A 21,266-nucleotide genomic window follows, 5' to 3' on the forward strand; every position below is an offset into this window, starting at 1 on the left:
CCACGTGATGTAAATCAATCCCAACCAACCCAGAAAATATTAAGGTTGTAACCTCATGCCGAGGTAAATTGACTTGTCATTCAATGACAAAATTAATCATTTGCGGTTCATCCCAGTTAGAAAGGTGCCACAGCAGATATAAATTTGCTTCCGAGATGTCGTCTGACTCGGTGAAACCCGCATAAAGAGAAGACAGGCACGGACAGCAAGGTAGTCTGACGGAAAGAGCGCGGGATTGAGAAAAGACCTGAATCTCAGTTGCTACCTCTACCCACTGTCCTGCTGTGTGGTCCTGGGCAAGTCGCTTAACCACTCTGTGACTCGGTTTCCTCATTTGTAAAACGGGGACAAGATCACCTCTTCCCCACCTTGTCCCTTGGGGGAGGTACCGATACCATAACTAAATGCACAAACTTCCACTGCCAAGCAGGCTTCAAATCAAAGAGACCGCCAATGACAACTTCCTTTAGAATTTAAAAGCAGATTAAGCCTGGAGGCCCTTCAAGTTTTTTCCATTTCTTCATCATCATCATCAATCGTATTTATTGAGCGCTGACTATGTGCAGAGCACTGTACTAAGCGCTTGGGAAGTACAAATTGGCAACATATAGAGACAGTCCCTACCCAACAGTGGGCTCACAGTCTAAAAGGGGGAGACAGAGAACAAAACCAAACATACTAACAAAATAAAATAAATAGAATAGATATGTACAAGTAAAATAAATAAATAAATAGAGTAATAAATATGTACAAACATATATACATTTCTTCTCAATGTCATGTTCCACCCTCTTTCAGAGTAGTAACAGCAGCATTTACTAAGTGCTTACTGCATGCAGAGCATGGAACAGAGCCCTGGCCAAGGGTATATAGGTGGGAATCAGACACGGACCCTGTTCCTCAAAGGACAGCACTTCGTGCAAACCTGCCAAGAAACCTATAAAGGCATGAAAAGGGCAAAATGAATGTACTGCGTGCTATACCTTGGGGTATTTGAAAATGAGAAAAGTATTTCAGGGTTTTCGCAAGTAAGCAACCGTACCAACCACCTGTAGCCCTTCTCTACTTATCTTACATAACCTGTTCCTTGAGAACTTACTCATCTTCTCATATCCATCTTTCTCTTTTCCTTCCTTTTCCCCGGATGTGGTCTAAACTCCTCCAGGGCAGGGATCCTAACTCTAGGATTCTCCCAAGTGCTTAGGAGCATGCTCTGCACAGCCGACACTCGCTAAATCCCATTAACTGATTGAAGTTTTTGTAGCATACTACTCCCAGAAAACAGATTTTTATGGCTAAAAAGCTGTCGCCTGGAACAGTGCAGAGCATTAGGGCTCCCTCTCCCAGGACTGGCTCTCGCCTCTTTTGACACTCTGTCTTGGCCTTTCGATTTAATAATTTCTTGTTTTAACTTCCACCGTTTTACGTGTCTCCTTATCCCCACGTTAAAATGTGAGCCCCATTTGGTCCGGGGATGTGTCTAAATCCGTTTTCCTAGCAGCGTGGCTCAGTGGAACGAGCGTGGGCTTGGAATAATCCTGTCTAAAACAGAACTATTTCTCATAGAATAGTTAATGTGCTTGAAAGGACTGCAAGTTTATTAGGGTTTTAAATTTATTACTCTACTTGTACATATTTACTATTCTATTTATTTTATTTTGTTAATATGTTTTGTTTTGTTGTGTGTCTCCCCCTTCTAGACTCTGAGCCCGCTGCTGGGTAGGGACCGTCTCTATATGTTGCCAACTTGTACTTCCCAAGCGCTTAGTACAGTGCTCTGCACACAGTAAGCGCTCAATAAATACGATTGAATGAATGAATGAGTCAGAGTTCATGGGTTCTAATTAAGACTCAGCCACTTGTCAACTGTGTGACCTTGGGCAAGCCACTTAACTTCTCTGTGCCTCAATTACCTCATCTATAAAATGGGGATTAAGACTGTGAGCCCCATGTGGGACAACCTGATCACCTTGTATCCCCCCCAGCGCTTAGAACAGTGCTTTGCACATAGTAAGTGCTTAACAAACACCATTATTATTATTATAATACAGCGATGATTTAATAACCACCGTTAACTGGACTCACCCCCATGTTCCCGTCAGGAGAGGTCAGCTCGCTGTGGGCAGGGAATGTGTCTGTTTATTGTTGTACTCTCCCAAGCGCTTAATACAATGCTGTGCACACAGTAAGCGCTCAATAAATAGGACCAAATGAATCGAATGAGTGAGGGAAGAGAGAGTGCCTTAAGGGTGAGGGGGAACATAGTTCCAAGTTTTACAAGACTGCCTTAGTCACAACTGTCTGGTTTGACTTGGTAATATATTGGGGCAGGGCAGCAGGAATGACCGTGTTGCATGAATTAAAAGCTTGATGACAGTAAGCCTGAAACTTGTCTGGCTGATCGATTCCCCTTCTACTGATTTGCAAATGTGGCTGAAAAGACTTGTACAGAATTGGCAATCACAAATTAAGCAGGTTGCTCAAAGCAGCTCCTAAATGACTGACCGGTTTGAGATTCAAACCTCAACCATGGTTCTGAGAAGGGAGGGGAGCAAGGAATGGTGGAAAGGGAGGAGGGCTGAAGAGCCCAGCTGAATGAGCAGGGAAGAACTGTTTCTCCTTTCTCTGGTTACAAAGGAAGCCAGGCATAAGCAAAGGAAGGCGTGGACTTAGGGGTTAAGGGGAAAGGGATTCATTTTGTCACATGGTTTTTCCTCTGATTCTTCTTAAGCCCTCCCCAGCCTCCTCTCCCCTGGCCCCCACCAAAAAAAAAAAATTGTGAAGAGCACACATCAGGATTGACATGGTTTAACTAAAAAAAAGTTACAGTAGACTTCTATGGAATCCTTCTTCCAAAGAACTCAGGGTCCTTTCACATCTATTGTATTTTCCTCAGAAGCACTTGATAAAATAGGTAAGTAGGGGAAGGAATACTTCTCAAGTTACAGGGAGGGAGCGGGCACAATTTTGTTTGCGGACTGACGGAAACTTTTCCAGATTTTCCTACCCTCTTTTTAGCTCCTGAAATTAATGGGAGTCCAATAATTCTATCTGAGGGGCCCTATCCATTGATAACTACACGCAAGTATGTGGTTAAAAAAAGACACGCACAATGAACACAAAACATAAAAGGTAATTGAAACAATTCAGTGAATTCATCTTTCATGCCTTCTTATTGAGACCTCGGGCAAATCACTTAACTTCTCTGTGTCAACATTACCTCGTGTGTAAAATGGGGACTAAGACTGAGCACCTATGTGAGACAGGGTCTGCGTCCAACCAGATTAACTTGTATCTACCCCAGCGCTTAGCATGGTGCCTGGCACGTAAGTAAGAGCTTAACAAAAACCACAATTACTATTATTAGCCGGCATTAAAAGGTGGACCAACTTAACGTACAAACCCGCTTCCCTCAGGTCTACTGGGGCCCCGTGACAGAGAGCCCAAGAAGGTATCATGGCAGTATTTCCATTCCAGTCAGGATCGTTTCCAACCCCTGCGGGGGGGACGGAAAGAAACGGCTCCTGTGAAGCAGATGCATCGGGAGGGAAGGATTCAACGGTGCAAAAAGCTCTCCGCGGCCCTCAGACGGAGACATTGCTTTATCCGACTTAATCTTTCCCAAAGCAGATAGGGCTTCCTCCTTACCTTAAGGAAGCCACACAGAAGGCAGCGGTATTTACATCAAAGGCCCTACTTCGAGTCACGAGTTTGCCCATTTCCTTAAAGCGGGCACAGCTGAACTGTTATAATAAAACATTAAATCAATTCATCAACTCACTTCACGAAATGGAGGAGGAGATCAGTGACGAATTTGGCAGATTTCACAATAGGACTTCCAGGCTCATTAAATGTGCGTGTATTATGCTCTATGTAGCGTACTTCCCACATCAGTGAAGAAACCCGCCTTTGGGGAAAAGCAGAAGACACCAATCCATTACATTTCCAGCTACGTTCTCAGGCACTTTCGATCTGCATTAACTCCAGGGTTTTACCAGCTTTCAATTAAACACATCTAGATGCTTGCAAATGCACATCAGCACTGTTACTTGATTTTGCTCCCTCAGAAATTATTTTTCAGATCTTCCTAAAATGACCAGATGATGAAAAACCACCTGAGGGGTATGAACAGGCAGAGGGGATGGCCAGCCACGTGTTATTTTATCATGATGGCCTGAGGCCTCACTTTGCTTTGCTAAGGTATGCCAAGGAAAACGTTATTTTGGATGTTTAAGTTCAACCTGGGAAGCAAAGTAGCACAAAATTATTTCCACAGGCTAAACCTCAAAAGATCAACAACAACTTGTGAAAATCCACCGGATACGCCTGTAGAAGGATTCACAACAGATGCATTCACTGCAAAGAATAAAAGACTAAATCAGCCAAGTTACAGAAAAACAACGAAACCTACAAGAAGCTTTGCTGCTCCATCAGTTCCAACCTAAAACACTACAGACTGAGTGGCTATTAGCTCATTATCATGATATGAGCTGTCTCTTTCCATGGAGAACATAAAACGACCTCAAGGATTTTGCTTGGAGGTGATGCAGGTCATTTTTAAGAAATTTAAAGGGAGAAATTTTATATTTTTAACAGTGAATGTCAGCATGGTGCAAAATGACAGAAGAGTTTGCATTTCAAACCCACCGTCTCCCAGATCCCCATCTCCACCTAAACTGCTACCACCCAGGGGAGAAAGCTCTGGTCTTTCCGGGCCTCTTGGTCTACTGCACCAGATTGCTCAGTGATCTCTCTCAGCCTCTAGCCTCTGCTGTCTCCACTCCACGGATCATCGGCCCCACATCTCTCCTCTCCTCAAAGCCACCCTGCTGGTTGTCCCGGCTCCCTCCCCCGGCAATCAAATAGAAACCCCCCCACAATTAGCTTCAAAGCTCACCACCAACTATCTGCTTTCTTCACCCGCAAGTCTGCACTCGCTCTCCTTATTCCTCTGAGGACTAACCCTGCCGACATACTTCACTCGCCTCTCCCACCTCCATCTCTGTCTACATGTTTTGCTTTGTTGTCTGTCTCCCCCTTCTAGTCTCTGAGCCTGTTGTTGGGCAGGGACCGTCTCTATACGTTGCCGACTTGTACTTCCAAAGCGCTTAGTCCAGTGCTCTGCACACAGTAAGCGTTCAATAAATACGATTGAATGAATGAATCTCTTCCGCTCACGCTGCTTCTCTCTTCCCCCTCTCCACCTACAACGCCCTCCTTCTCCAAATCTGACATACCACAGATCTCTCCACAATGAAAGTTCCCCTAAAATCTCACCCACCTCCTCTATCAAACCTTCCTGGATTTCCCAAGACTCTAAGCCGTTTAAACCCAAAAGACGATTCCGGCACTTATTCAGCCCCACGCCACATATGCACGTATCTATAAATTATATATTAATGTCTGTCTTCCCTTCTAGACTGTAAACTTCTCATGGGCAGGGAATGTGTTTGCCAACTCTGTTGTACTGTACACTGTCCCAAGTGCTTAGAACAGTGCTCTGCACACAGTAAGCGCTCAGCACGGGCCTGGGAACCAGAAAAAACAAAAGAGGGAGCACATCCTCAGTTAACAGAATTCATTAGACATTAGATGCAAAATTTTCTTGGTTAAAACAATACAAAACAACTCCTAAGAATGCAAAATCTTGCCAAACAAGTCCAGGCACAGTACTGCAAGTCACTTGAGAAAAGAGTGTTTGGGTTTTTTTTTTTTTTCCAGCATAATAATACATTTCCTTCTTATTCAGGGAAAATTCCTTAAAAGTATCTGCGTTGACAGAAGCTCATAATTCGGCCTAGCATTGAGAGAGCTGAAAATGTGATACGAAGCTCTGTGGAGCCACCATATTATCTGTAGATTATTGATTACGCTCTTTCGACCTGTTCACTGGACCAGAGAAAATTCAACAGAAGCATTTTTCAATGAGCATTTTAAAAACCATGTACATGAACATATCTTACCCTCTGTCGGTTGCTAGTTAAATTAGAACACATTTACAACTATTTTAATGCAAAATCCAAAAGCAAACCGTTTCTCTTACTTTTCCACATAAGCCAGTTCAGAGTCACAATGAGGGAATTGGGCAGGCGACATGCAATTTTCCAGTGGACGGGTAGGATTACGACATAAAGTTAATGGGTAAAAATAACAAGATGACCTATTTATAGCTCAAAATGTTAAAAAAAGGATATTTAGCAATTGATTCAGAGTAGGAAGTGCATAATTTAGGTCTAACCTGTAAAACCTGCTTTCCAGTCTTTGTTTAATTGTACTGAGATCAGTAGGATATGCTACAACAGTGCAATACATGGGATAGGCTTGGAGATCCACTGGGGCCACAAATGCAGAAGCAATATCTGAAGGGAAAACAAAAGAAAAACATTATTTTTTAGGTAATTCCCAAAGGAAGACCTCAACCAGAGAGGACTACTTTTTAACCAAAATGCTACCCTAAAACACTCTCTCTCGTAAAATACAAACCACATTTGTATTGAAAGCTCCTGTCAATGTTATTACAAACCCACGTGTGTTATTAGAGCAAATAAAATCCAGGGACCTTCCACTATGTTTAGTGAAATGTTTTCTGTCAGTCGAATAAGAACGTTATGAGTATAAACTCCACGAATACATGAAGACGTTGAGAATTCCTAAACGTTATGAATATAGCTCTAGGCTGTAAGCTCGTTATGGGCAGGGAGTGTACCTGTTAATTCTGCTGCACCGTAGTGCTCTGTACGTAGTAAGTGCTCAAGAAATATCACTAATTGACGGACTGGCAGCCTCACCGAGGCTTCGTGTGTCCATGTGCCCATCCAGGCATTAAATTGTCTACGACAGATGTCACAGCCGCAAAACCCCAACTCTTCTGAAACCCCCAGAATCAGTCTTTGACAAAGCCTGGCTGTTGAGAGTACGTACCATTTATAGTCTTGTGGCTTTGAGGTTTTCCGCCTGGCCAAAAGAAGGAAAAGCTGGCAGGGGAAAGGAAGGATGCCCCAAGGGACAGGGAGTTTTTTGTTTGCTTTTTTTCCCCCCCCAACAAGGAGGCTTAAGTGCCAGCAGAGTGAATAGCTGAGGATGTTTAGCTCAGAGAGGCTGAGAAATGCCAGCTGGAAAAGGTTAAAACCCAGGGGCAGATAAACACCATGGGAAGATTTGAGACTCTGGCTCTTGGGGGTTCTATTCCATTAAGTGGGACAGACTTTTTGCTTTAGGAAAATGCAGCTTAGCTCTTTCCATAAGAAAATCTCCATCTCCATCCCCCCTGTCTTACCTCCTTCCCTTCCCCACAGCACCTGTATATATGTATATGTTTGTTCATATTTATTACTATATTTATTTTACTTGTACATATCTATTCCATTTATCTTATTTTGTTAATATGTTTGGTTCTGTTCTGTCTCCCCCTTCTAGACTGTGAGCCCACTGTTGGGTAGGAGCCCACTGTTGGGTAGGGACTGTCTCTATATGTTGCCAACTTGTACTTCCCAAGCGCTTAGTACAGTGCTCTACACACAGTAAGCGCTCAATAAATACGATTGATGATGATGACTACCAGGCCCATGCCCCAACCCTATGCAGCAGACAAATGGCAGCAAACCTTGTGACTCCCAGGCCCATGCCCCATCCCTATGCAGCAGAAACCTTGTGACTACATTTTAGACTGTGAGCCCACTGTTGGGTAGGGACTGTCTCTATATGTTGCCGACGTGTACTTCCCAAGCGCTTAGTACAGTGCTCTGCACACAGTAAGCGCTCAATAAATACGATTGATGATGATGACTACAGGCCCATGCCCTAACCCCATGCAGCAGACAAATGGCAGCAAACCTTGTGACTCCCAGGCCCATGCCCCATCCCTATGCAGCAGAAGCCTTGTGACTACATTTTAGACTGTGAGCCCACTGTTGGGTAGGGACTTTCTCTATATGTTGCCAACTTGTACTTCCCAAGCGCTTAGTACAGTGCTCTACACACAGTAAGCGCTCAATAAATACAATTGATGATGATGACTACCAGGCCCATGCCCCAACCCCATGCAGCAGACAAATGGCAGCAAATCTTTTGACTCCCAGGCCCATGCCCCATCCCTATGCAGCAGAAACCTTGTGACTACATTTTAGACTGTGAGCCCACTGTTGGGTAGCGACTGTCTCTATATGTTGCCGACGTGTACTTCCCAAGCGCTTAGTACAGTGCTCTGCACACAGTAAGCACTCAATAAATACGATTGATGATGATGACTACCAGGCCCATGCCCTAACCCCATGCAGCAGACAAATGGCAGCAAACCTTGTGACTCCCAGGCCCATGCCCCATCCCTATGCAGCAGAAACCTTGTGACTACATTTTAGACTGTGAGCCCACTGTTGGGTAGGGACTGTCTCTATATGTTGCCGACGTGTACTTCCCAGGCGCTTAGTACAGTGCTCTGCACACAGTAAGCGCTCAATAAATACGATTGATGATGATGACTACCAGGCCCATGCCCCAACCCCATGCAGCAGACAAATGGCAGCAAACCTTGTGACTACCAGGCCCATGCCCCATCCCTATGCAGCAGAAACCTTGTGACTACATTTTAGACTGTGAGCCCACTGTTAGGTAGGGACTGTCTCTATATGTTGCCGACGTGTACTTCCCAAGCGCTTAGTACAGTGCTCTGCACACAGTAAGCGCTCAATAAATACGATTGATGATGATGACTACAGGCCCATGCCCTAACCCCATGCAGCAGACAAATGGCAGCAAACCTTGTGACTCCCAGGCCCATGCCCCATCCCTATGCAGCAGAAGCCTTGTGACTACATTTTAGACTGTGAGCCCACTGTTGGGTAGGGACTTTCTCTATATGTTGCCAACTTGTACTTCCCAAGCGCTTAGTACAGTGCTCTACACACAGTAAGCGCTCAATAAATACGATTGATGATGATGACTACCAGGCCCATGCCCCAACCCCATGCAGCAGACAAATGGCAGCAAATCTTTTGACTCCCAGGCCCATGCCCCATCCCTATGCAGCAGAAACCTTGTGACTACATTTTAGACTGTGAGCCCACTGTTGGGTAGGGACTGTCTCTATATGTTGCCGACGTGTACTTCCCAGGCGCTTAGTACAGTGCTCTGCACACAGTAAGCGCTCAGTAAATACGATTGATGATGATGACTACCAGGCCCATGCCCTAACCCCATGCAGCAGACAAATGGCAGCAAACCTTGTGACAACCAGGCCCATGCCCCATCCCTATGCAGCAGAAACCTTGTGACTACATTTTAGACTGTGAGCCCACTGTTGGGTAGGGACTGTCTCTATATGTTGCCGACGTGTACTTCCCAGGCGCTTAGTACAGTGCTCTGCACACAGTAAGCGCTCAATAAATACGATTGATGATGATGACTACCAGGCCCATGCCCCAACCCCATGCAGCAGACAAATGGCAGCAAACCTTGTGACTACCAGGCCCATGCCCCATCCCTATGCAGCAGAAACCTTGTGACTACATTTTAGACTGTGAGCCCACTGTTGGGTAGGGACTGTCTCTATATGTTGCCGACGTGTACTTCCCAAGCGCTTAGTACAGTGCTCTGCACACAGTAAGCGCTCAATAAATACGATTGATGATGATGATAAGAAAAGGGAAAATTAGTGGGCCCTGGGCATCACACGATTAAAAGAGAGGGTCGGGACTCGGAAAACTGTCAGTCCCAGCGGAGAGCGAAGCTGGACGTTCAGGAGAGGCAGGGCAGCCTGGTGGAAAGAACGGGGCTGGGGGGAGACCTGGGATGTAGCCCCAAATCTGTCACTTTGTTGCTGGGTGACCCAGCATCTCTTGTGCCTCAGTTTCCTCATTTATAACTGGATCCAACAACCATTCTCTTTCCCACCCTCGGACTCTACCTACCTTTGTGGACCCCAGCACCGAGCACAGCGCTTGGCTCAGAGGGAGAGCTTAACAAATACCACCATCATCATTACGATTACTACTGCATCCGAACCCCAAATGATTCTCACACCTGTAGCTAAACACACCTATGACTAACACTGTATCATGGGACGGCAGCAGCAAGGTAACAGAATAATCCCGGGGTGTTCTACGAAACTTCCCCGGGGTGTGATCGGCTTGGTGCAGTGCCTGGCACATAGCAGGCGGGTGACAAGTACCATTTCGTTAAAAAAAAAACTTCAAAAGTGCAAGTGAGATCCAGGGATAGGGCACCAGAGGGGAGAAAGGAGGATTTAGCCCGAACAGCCCCCAGGTTACAGCCAAACCAATTCCCCTCTAAGGAAAGATTGCCCACCTATGTGTCCTACATGCTTTAAACAGTCACCTGCCTGAGGAAGTGGGCTGGATTAGATGACCCTTCAAACTACGGCTTCATTTTGTCAGAGAAACAGCGTGGCTTAGTGGCTTCTCTGTGCCTCAGTTACCTCATCTGTAAAATGGGGATTAAAAGGGTGAGTCCCACTTGGGACAACCTGATTACCCTGTATCTACCCCAGTGGTTAGAACAGTGCTGGGCACATAGTAAGCACTTAATACCATCATTATGAATGGTGGCACATATGGAACAAAAAAGGGCAACCGCCTATGAAAAACGCAAATGTGTTCAATCATCATTCTCGTGTGTCAACCCCAGATACATTCCATTACACCAAGATGACACTAAACTGTAATTTGCTCGGCATCCCGTTTGCATTTTAAACGGTACATCCCAAATGAAAACGTCTTCAGACAAACAAAGCAAAATGACTGCATTTACTTCGCTCCCTAATTTGTTAGCCTTCGGCCGGAACGTTCCCAACAGGGAACTGTGTTCTTTTGGGGACCAAATCCCGATCCTTTTGGACACGGAGCAAGGTAGAATCATCTTGGGCTTCCATTCCCCACAACTCTCACCTAGTGTCATGAGTTGGTTTATCCCTGTTGTGATTCTCTCACACTCTTCATCCCTGGGTTTGGAACCCCACTCTCCCTCCAGGGGTTTGTAGGTCAGAGTTCTGCACTCGATATCGGTTAAAGGAACACTGGTCCCCAACTCCTCGGGAAACACGGCTGAAAGTCAACAACAACAGTAACAGAATGTCAGACCAGGAAAGACCTTCAACATACAATTCCTCACATGCCTGGACGTTTTTCAAGTCCTGCTTTCCAGTCGACCGAGTCACCGAGATGCCTCTTTAAAGACTTTGGTTGAATGTTTTTCTCACAAAGTCCCAGAGGTGTGTCCCGTTTAAAGGACATGGTCAACAACGGGGACCTTCAAAAAAAACTTGCTTATGAATCCTGGAAGAAATGCATTCACCTCACGAGAGCAGACTGGCAAGGCTGTGAACCCTGCAGGAGTCCTGCCTTGAGCAGAGAGGAGGCCGACGCCTGACCGTTGCCCGCCATAAGGAACTTTCCTTCTTATTCTGTTACTGGTGAACGGCTGTTCTCTCTTGACATTATCCCACAGTGCCTTCCCCAAGGACCAGATTGTAAGTCCCCAATAAGGCAAGGAATGATGTCTACGAGAATCAGCATCTTTGGATTTCTCCACAACCTCTCAGCACAGCCCTAATTGGCATTACCACTAGGCTCAGTTTCCACAACAGCATGTCCATGGTCTGAGATGGAAGCCGGTTAACCAGTTAACACCCTCATGCCCTCCCCTCACCTTCCACCCCATTCCAGATATTAGAAATAATATGTGGGGCTTAATGAGAGTAAATTTGGAAATGTTTGTCTTGTATAAATGAAAGCGAGAGAGGGCGACAGCACCTGTATATATTGTATATATGTTTGTACATATTTATTATTCTATTTATTTATTTTACTTGTACATATCTATTCTATTTATTTTGTTAATATGTGTTTTGTTCTCTGTCTCCCCCTTCTAGACTGTGAGCCCACTGCTGGGTAGGGACCGTCTCTATATGTTGCCAACTTGTACTTCCCAAGTGCTTAGTACAGTGCTCTGCACACAGTAAGCGCTCAATAAATATGATTGATTGATTCACTTCTAGACTGTGAGCCCATTGGTGGGTAGGTACCATCTCTATATGTTGCCAACTTGTACTTCCCAAGCACTTAGTACAGTGCTCTGCACACAGTAAGTGCTCAATAAATACAACTGACTGAATGAATGAATTTCAAGAGTATTATTTCCATTAAATTCACCATCTCTTTTATAATCCTGTAGCTTTAGAGTCACTTAACTTTCTCTCTGCACATATGAAGTTTATTACAAAGCGCACATACCGTTATTGGGTATAAGTTCCATATCCCAAGGACTCATCTTTTCTGTATCTCCATTGTCCCAGCTTAAAGGAAGACAAAACATTACAGTTATCCTTTCAAACACTGCCCCCCACTCAAAAAAAAACAAAACAAAACCAAAAACAGGTCCCAATATAGAGAATTATAACTGTATGGAACAAGTGTAGTCATCTATTCATCATTTCTATTTTGAGAGATCAATGTTTTAAAAGAAAAGACACTAAAGGGACAACAGATATTTGCTCACCAGACATTGTAGCACTGAAACAAACTGTCAGGGTATTCGGGTTGAAGAGGTTCCTGGCTTTCAATGGTTCCAAACCACCAGGCATCATCTATCACTGACCTGAAGCGATCACCTGGATGAGATCATAAAACAATCTTAGAAATCTCAAAGGTTATTTTGTAATCTTCCAAGGCCGAATGTACACGTTTAAAAAAGTCTTGATGACCTCATCGTCTCGGAGGGGGCTGTGGGTCCGCCGCGGTCAAAGACATAAGTTCAAGAAGGGACAATCTGGTTTGGGCGCGTCTCCACAAACACAGGTTTTTGCCCTCCTTCTTAACTCGAGCGAAGAGCCTCGGGGTCTCCCAGGGGCTCTAACTTTTCATAACTCCAGGCCCAAGGTGGCCTTAACAAAGGCTAGACGCAATACAAACCCCTACACGGATCCTGGACAACCGCAGTCTCTCTTGGGAAAAGCAAAATACGGGCGCTTTTCAAAATCTCCCTGTTCCTGCCTTAATTAGCAATGGTCTGAGGAACTGATAATAACGATCAAAGATTAGCCATTCTGATTTATTCAGAAAGCATTTCTGCCACATTAGACATTCTACTCTGCCAAACTGTGTTTCACCCTAATATCTTCTCAAAAGCTTTTCAAGTGATTGATAAAACTGTATATGCATTCAATTTTAAAACACAACATTAAAAAAAAAAACCCACATTTTTATCCATTTGGGAGATAAAAATTAGTAAGAATTTCGGGTGCTTATGTACTAAGAATTGGCACCCAGGGAAAACTGGTAATATTGCAAATCAAAACTGCCAAGTAATTTGCTAAAGAGAGGGTAGATTTGGGCAACTGTTAAGTGAATGGCAATTTAAACAATCCCAAATGATCAATCTGAGCTGTCAAACAGTGAAATCGTCCAGATCCTATTTTGCTCCCAATTAATTCTTCGTTTCTCCTACTCCCTCTCCTTTCTTTGTCGCCTATGCGCTAGGCTCTGTTCTGTTTAAGCCCTTGATAGTCACCTTACCCTTAGCTCCACAATTCTTGTGTGCAAATCTGTAATAAATTTGTGTCCAACTCCCACCCTGGACTTCCAAGTCAATTTTTGCACCAAAGCAAATTGAAAAAAATCAAGTGCTTTTCTAGAAGCTTGGTTTTCATCTTCAAACCCTAATCAAACCCTTTCACCTGGTTCAATAGAAGAACTTTCCTGAACTGCTGAATTTTCTCACTTCTAAGATGTCAGTACTTCTGAAATAAAGTGACTTTTCCATTTTTGAAGGCAGTAGGTAAATGTCACTATTCTTTAATAAAGGGGTCACGAGCAAAACAAATACTAACCAACAGGGTGTTGCAAAAACACTGAATTTCATTATACTTGCAATAATTCCAACTACTCACCTATATTCCAGCGCCTGTGTTTCGCATCATCAAACTGCTGCCGTAAGACTAGGAAATCAATAACATCTGGCATATCGTGATACCTAAAACGAACAGAAAAAAACAATAAAATGACAGGCAAAAAGTTTAAAGACTGAAACTACCCTTTATCTTATCATTCATACTATTTTTTTAAAGATTTTAAATTGGGAAAATTGTGCCTTTTCATTCATTCAATCGCATTTATTGAGCGCTTACTGTGTGCAGAGCACTGTACTTTTCTCCCCCAAAGATTAAGCATTTTTATTTAATCCATTTTTTTTCCCCCTCAAAACATAAAACCAAACTCCTTACTTCATGGTGAATGATCCTCCAGTGAGTTTACCAGTATCTGGATCTAGAAAGGCAAGTTTAAGGCAGCACAGAGTAGGTAGTCCCACTTCGTACTTGATGCCAACAATTTTCATCAATTCCTGCTCCTGAGAGTTAAGAAGATGATAAAATGGTTTTAAGTTGACGGTATCTGAGCACACAGTAATCTAGGAGCACCTGAGCGTACCTCATATGCACCCTGATTATACATTTCTCGAATTTTTTAAGGAATTTCTGGCTTTTCACAGATTTACCTTGCCCACAGACACAAGCAATCTGCTAAAACACCCTTCCACCTTATTCTTCTCTAAGTCTGGCTGGTAACAGGCAGACCTGGTATGATAGGCAGAGGCAGAACATCCATCAGAAACCGAACCCCTGAGAGTGGGGTTCAAGAAAGGAGGAGAGCTGAGGTGGGATAAGACCTCTACAGAAACAGACCAATGAGGACCCACAGGGTAGGGCAGTACAGTTGGGCTTTGCCAAGAATAAAAATAATCGTGGTATCCGTTAAGCACATACCAAGCACAAGATAATCGGGTCAGCTAGGGGCCTGTCCCAGAGGCTCAAGGTCTAACTCGGATGGATTAGGATTTAATCCCCATTTTACACCTGAGGAAACTGAAGCACACAAAAGTGAAACGACTTGCCCAAGGACGCAGAGCCGACAAATGACCCCGCTGCTTCCCCTACTTCCCTTAAAGCAGGAAGGAGATAAAGCGGAGAGGCAAGGGGGAAAGAAAAGGAGGCAGAAAAGAAGCTGCCCTGCTACTGCCGTTAAATGACCCAACGGAACAGCAAGGGGGGAGAAGAAGCAGCTGGAGAGCGGAAGGCCGGGCCTTAAGGGCTTGAGAGCTCGAGACAACGGGGGAAGAGAGGAAAACAAGCGGAGGAACAACGCCTACGGAAAGAGAACACTGGAAGTGACAGCGGTTCCTCTTCCCCAACTCACAGCTTTCCCTGATTCTCCTGGCTCCCGCTCCGCCTAGGCCCCGGACCACCCTGTTATTTGGACATTGGACGTTTCCTCACTGATCAGAATCCTCAGGTAGAGGAACCGGAGGTGAAATGAAGAGTTTTATAAGTTTTAGGACGATTTCAAAGACCGTTCATTACTCTGGGGATTCTGTCGTCGGTCACATTTCAAAACCACTCTATCTTGGGCACCTCACGGAAAACGGCCTCTCTTCCCTCCACGGTTCCTCTTACCCGAGACCGTGAATCTTTTTGCACATGGCTGTTTCCCCTCTCCGACTCCCCTGGCCCTAAGGCTGGGGTTCTTTCCCCGACCTACCCTGCTAGAATCAGAAAAATCGTCATACCCGCAATTCCATTTTATGCCAGGGCTGTTTCTTGGGGTTGATACTGTATATTTTGTTTTTCCGAGCCATTTCCACATAGGCTTCGTGACCTTGCCGGAAATAGTAAACCTAAAGGACGAAAACAGAAAGAGCGTAAATAAGGTGCCCGTGCACTCAGCTTTCCGGCCTAGTCGTCAGTCTCTGACCTGACACCCACAAACGCTTGCAGACACCACCCGAAACCCGCCCAAGACATCTCCCTCACCTCCGTTATCAACCCCTCCCTTGGAAATTTGTCCACACCTCATCAACTCCTCTCCTGGGAATTCTTCCGAGCCCTTCTTTGACTTTTTGCCAGAGCAATTCCCAAGTAACAGCTTTCCTGGGGTTTGCCACCTATCCTGGTGTTGTGGGATTTGCCCAATAAATACCCACATATATGCCGGTAGAGACCTGCCTGTTGAAAGTGAGGCCCTAAGACCCACTTTTTTTTTTGTGGGGGTTGTGGGGGGGGTCCTACTTCTTGTTACTCCCCTTCTCTCCAAACTCACTCCTCCTCACAGAAGAGGCCTCTCTTTTCCTCCCACTATCTGGAGGCTGTCAGCTCCTGCAGAAGGGCAAAGCAAGGAGGCCAATCAACACTGCCTCCTTCCCAGCATTTGGAAGTTTGCACAAAGTTCACTTTCTGAGATGAACAGACTTCCTTGGGAGTCACCGGAAAACTACAGCCACCTTCCCATCCTCCCTGTCACAGCCCAGCAACGGTCTAGGTGGGCCGAAACTGAGATGAGTCACCTCTCTTCCCCGATCAGAGCCCCCGGATCTGTAGGGAACCGGTGACCCTTCCCCTCATTTTTCCTGCCAGCTCATCCCTTACCCCCGGTGAATGCAAAGCCCTGTCACAGCAGCTGTGAGTCGAGCAAGGAAGCGAGCTACTTTTTGATTGTCGGGTGCGATCAGAGCATCTTGAGCCAGCTGGTGCTCATTTATCTCTATTACAGATGGGAACTAAATGTTTTCTTGTGCCATTCCCGCATGAACAAGAAGTCAGGAGTCCCTTGGTAGTTGCCAGTCCGAGGGGGCAAAATCGAGGTGGGGACTAGGGTGGAAAGAGAAGGATGTGGGATGGGAAATTCCATGAAAGGGAACAGCAGGAAATCCCCTAAGGCAGACCAGAAGAGTGCAGTGGTCCACTGACTGCTTATGTGGAGCCCCGTATTTTATCACCTGCTGTTCTTTGGCCACATTCCCGCCCTGCACACAGGCAAGGATCATCAGTCATCTGCCTAAGCGACCCAGATTAAAAACCAGTTTATTGCTACGCTGAGATGCAGCAGACTCTAGCTGGGGAAACGCTGGACTGGATCGGTCCTTCGCTGTGTAAACGATCCCTGTCTCGTGGAGTGTAGACGAATTATTATCATTATCGTTTTGGTACATAAGCGCTCACTAAGTACCAGGCACTGCGCTAAGTTCTGGGGTAGACACGAGCCAAGCAAACTGGATATGGTGCCCATCCTACACAACATGCACAGTATTAGTAGGAGGAAGTGGGAGGGAGAACAGGGAATCAATCCCTATTTTAAAGATGAGGAAACTGAGACACAGAGAAGGTGAACAATCTCATGCATTGCATATAAAACAAGGTGACACTAGGAACGGAATAAAAGCTATTTGATATTTATCATAGATTGTAACACTGTTTTAGATTTTCATTTTAGGCATACTGATTTAAAATGAAGTAGAACCAAGAAATGCAATTTGAAATGTTAATTCATCTAATAACTGAGCTATCGCTGATTCACCTAAAAAGAAATCCTCAGTATGCCCACAGGATATATGCTGGGACACTTTACTTGGAAAACAAACTCAAAAGTACGATCGAATGCAGTAATGGACTTGGGCAACAGACCAAAAGAGACAAATTAAGGTTCCGTGTTTTCAGATATCAAGTGGACAAGAAATTTCAACATTCCTAGAGGCATTACTTATTTTTTTAAAACAAAACTTTGACATTTTTGCTTAAAAAGCCATTCTAGAAAAAGGACAGGCAAGCAAGCAAATGTGTATATATATGTATAGCGTTTATACACACATGCACATTTATACATACATCTGCTTGCTTTCCTGTCCTTTTACTTACACACACTCTCTCTCTCCCCCCCGACCCCCAACATTTATTACCTCATCACCCATCTGGGGCACAAAAGGACATCGCCGAGGGATGGTATCCGTAATCCACGCTGAAGGTAACCATTCTTCCAACGTCAAACCATTTTCAGTCAATTCGCCTACGGGCAATCTCTAAACACAGTCCACAAAATGCAAACGTGTGAAACAATCTACATTAACAATTTCTCATCTGAATTGGGACAATCTTCTCTGCCGCCAAATCAGAAAGTCTCTCTCACACACACACACACACAAATAAAAATTGTGATTCCTCCCTTCCTTTAGCAGGTGCTTCTCTCTAGACTGTAATAATTGATTCACTTGCTAGAACTGGTTGTGTGGGGAGGAACTGATGCCACATAGTGAGGCAAGAGGCAGAAATTGCCAAAAGGGCAATTTGGACACGGTGCCCATCCCACACAACACGCACAGTACAAGTAGGAGGAAGCGGGAGGGAGAACACGGAATCAATCCCCATTTTAAAGATGAGGAAACTGAGGCACAGGGAAGGTGAACAATCTCATGCATTGTATATAAAACAAGGTGACACTAGGAGTGGAATAAAAGCTATTTGATATTTATCATAAATTGTAACACTGTTTTAGATTTGCATTTTAGGCATACTGATTTAAAATGAAGTAGAACCAAGAAATGCAATTTGAAATGTTAATTTCTCTAATAACTGAGCTATCGCTGATTCACCTAAAAAGAAATCCTCAGTATGCCCACGGGATATATGCTCGGATACTTTACTCGGAAAACAAACTCAAAAGTAGACTCTTGCCTAAGAGTCCAAGAGGAATTGAAAAAGCCTTCGAGGTAGCACGGTGATTACAATACGGAAACTTCCGACAAGCAGGGGAATGCTGCACTGGTGGTATCGCTGACCTATTCTCAGAAGGTCCTGAAATCAAATGCCAAAGACTTTTACTTTCACTGAAGGTAAATTTTATTGCTCGCTAATTTTTTTTTTTTTTTTTTACTACTTTTTATGTACCTTTCTCAGTTGTGATAAAAAATATTTAGGCTTCTAGCATTTGAACAAGGCTATTTTGACAAGAAGTTTCCAGATTTTCATTAAGCGACTGGAATATCAGTCAATCGATGGCATTTTTGAACCACTTACTATGTGCAGAGCGGACTAAATGCTTAGGAGAGAACAAGAGAATTAGCAGTCACGTTCCCTGCCTTTACTGAGCTTACAATCTATAAGGGGAGCGAATATGACACATTAGAAGTATTATGAAATGTTCTTCCACAATGAAAGTCTGTCCTAACCAATCATCAGCACTTACTGGACCCCAACTTAGGCAGCATACAAAGTGCTTTGGAGATTGTCAGAATTACTAGGCACAGATCCCTGTCCTCAAGAAGCTTCGGCTTTACGACCCAAGGAATCTGATTTCAAGTAACGCAAGCAACAAAAAAGCATATCAAATGAGGTCTCCAGTGACCCCCGACATGAGGCCCCCTTATTCTGAGTCTCCGGTAACCCCAGAGAGGGCTTTTCTTGCCACTGAGGCAGGGCAGATTCGATCTTGGGAGAAAAACACCGCCAGAGGCTTGTGAAAACCAACTGGGCCTCCCCAGGCGATGAGGTTTCACCGAGTTGTAACCATTCCCTCGTACACTGATTGACAGAGAAATGATCAGGCACAATCAGTGTTCAGTATTTGCTTAATGGCTCGATTTGTATTAAGAGTGGCTTTGCTAATAATAATAATAAAAATAATAATAATGGCATTTATTAAGCGCTTACTATGTGCAGAGCAATGTTCTAAGCGCTGGGGAGGTTACAAGGAGATCAGGTTGTCCCACGGGGGGCTCACAGTCTTCATCCCCATTTTACAGATGAGGTAATCAATCATTCAATCAATCGTATTTATTGAGCACTTACTGTGTGCAGAGCACTCTACTAAGCACTTGGGAAGTACAAGTTGGCAACATATAGAGACAGTCCCTAGGTAACTGAGGCACAGAGAAGTTAAGTGACTTGCCCAAAGTCACGCAGCTGACAGTCGGCGGAGACGGGATTTGAACCCATGACCTCTGGCCCCAAAGCCTGTGCTCTTTCCACTGAGCCACACTGCTTCTCTAATATCAATCAATCGTATTTATTGAGCGCTTACTATGTGCAGAGCACTGTACTAAGCGCTTGGGAAGTACAAATTGGCAACATCTAGAGACAGTCCCTACCCAACAGTGGGCTCACAGTCTAAAAGGGGGAGACAGAGAACAAAACCAAACATACTAACAAAATAAAATAAATAGAATAGATATGTACAAGTAAAATAAATAAATAGAGTAATAAATATGTACAAACATATATACATATAATAGGCAACGAAGACCCCACAGGAGCCCACCTTCAATCTCTCAGGGCACTGAAAACAACAGGCCTGGCCGACCAAACACCAATCAAGCCAACTAACTGTATTCACTGAGCACTTACTATGTGCAGGGCACTGTACTAAGCGCTAAGTACTGTACTAAGCACCTGTAAAATAAATTACAGGTAAGGAAAATGGCAGAGGACAAGGACATAGGCAGAAGTGCCATGGGGCAAAATACTTGGGCAAGAGAGTCTGTTCCTCACAGCTTCCTATTTTAGAAAGGACCCAACTCTTCACAAGACACCTTAGAATGTTCCCTCAGAACAACTGATGGCTGGCCACTGTACTAAGCGCTTGGGAGAGTATAATAACAACTCGAGTTGGGTAGAAACGCTCCCCACCCACCAGGAGCTTACAGTCTAGAGGCGAAAAACAAACTGTTCACCTGCCAACACCGCTGACCGACGTCATGAAATGCAACCTTCTGTTTTCTCTCTTTGGGCTTCTTTTTCTTTGGCGAGGCTGGTTCATCTCTCTCCTCGTTCCCCTTTTTCCTTTCCTTTTTAATCTGTTTCTGCTTCTGCTTCTCAGACTCTTCTTCGTCCTCCGAACTGCTTTCCGCTTTCTTGCTTTTATGCTTGGGGACTTTCTTTGGGGGCTGGAGGTTGATTCCGGCATCCGCTGTCCAGTCGGAGTAATCGCTGGAGTAGTCACTGAAGAGGAGGACGAAAAGGGGATCACCAGACAGATACTGCGGTGATGAACTCGGTGGAGCTTACGGAGACCGACCAAAGGACGCAGTGGGCTGGGCAAAGAAAACTGCAAAGAATCCCTGAATCACGGGAAGCCTAGTGGATAGAGCAGGGTCCTGGGAGTCACAAGGACCCGGGTTCTAATCCCGGCTCCGCCCCTTGTCGGCTGTATGACCTTGGGCAAGTCACTTCACTTCTCTGGGCCTCAGTTACCTCATCTCTAAAATGGGGATTAAGACAGTGAGCCCCACGTGGGACTACCTCATCATCATCATCGTATTTATTGAGCGCTTACTGTGTGCAGAGCACTGGACTAAGCGCTTGGGAAGTACAAATTGGCAACATATAGAGACAGTCCCTGCCCAACAGTGGGCTCACAGTCTAAAAGGAGGAGACAGAGAACAAAACCAAACATACTAACAGAATAAAATAAATAGAATAGATATGTAGAAGTAAA

The 21,266-nt window shown here is 44.6% G+C and overlaps 1 protein-coding gene across 1 annotated transcript in view; it reads right to left on the reverse strand.

Moving 5' to 3' along the window:
* The window catches only part of LOC119940578 (pleckstrin homology domain interacting protein), a 105,502-nt gene that overhangs the window by 10,945 nt on the left and 73,291 nt on the right, over positions 1-21,266 (reverse strand). The window contains 10 exon segments of the mRNA XM_038760744.1: positions 3,782-3,907; positions 6,239-6,359; positions 10,902-11,057; positions 12,246-12,307; positions 12,511-12,622; positions 13,901-13,983; positions 14,234-14,358; positions 15,574-15,681; positions 17,737-17,856; positions 20,503-20,770. Coding sequence (XP_038616672.1) covers positions 3,782-3,907; positions 6,239-6,359; positions 10,902-11,057; positions 12,246-12,307; positions 12,511-12,622; positions 13,901-13,983; positions 14,234-14,358; positions 15,574-15,681; positions 17,737-17,856; positions 20,503-20,770 — 1,281 coding nt within the window.

This window comes from Tachyglossus aculeatus, chromosome 19 (genome assembly GCF_015852505.1).
Source record: "Tachyglossus aculeatus isolate mTacAcu1 chromosome 19, mTacAcu1.pri, whole genome shotgun sequence".
Taxonomy (NCBI): domain Eukaryota; kingdom Metazoa; phylum Chordata; class Mammalia; order Monotremata; family Tachyglossidae; genus Tachyglossus; species Tachyglossus aculeatus.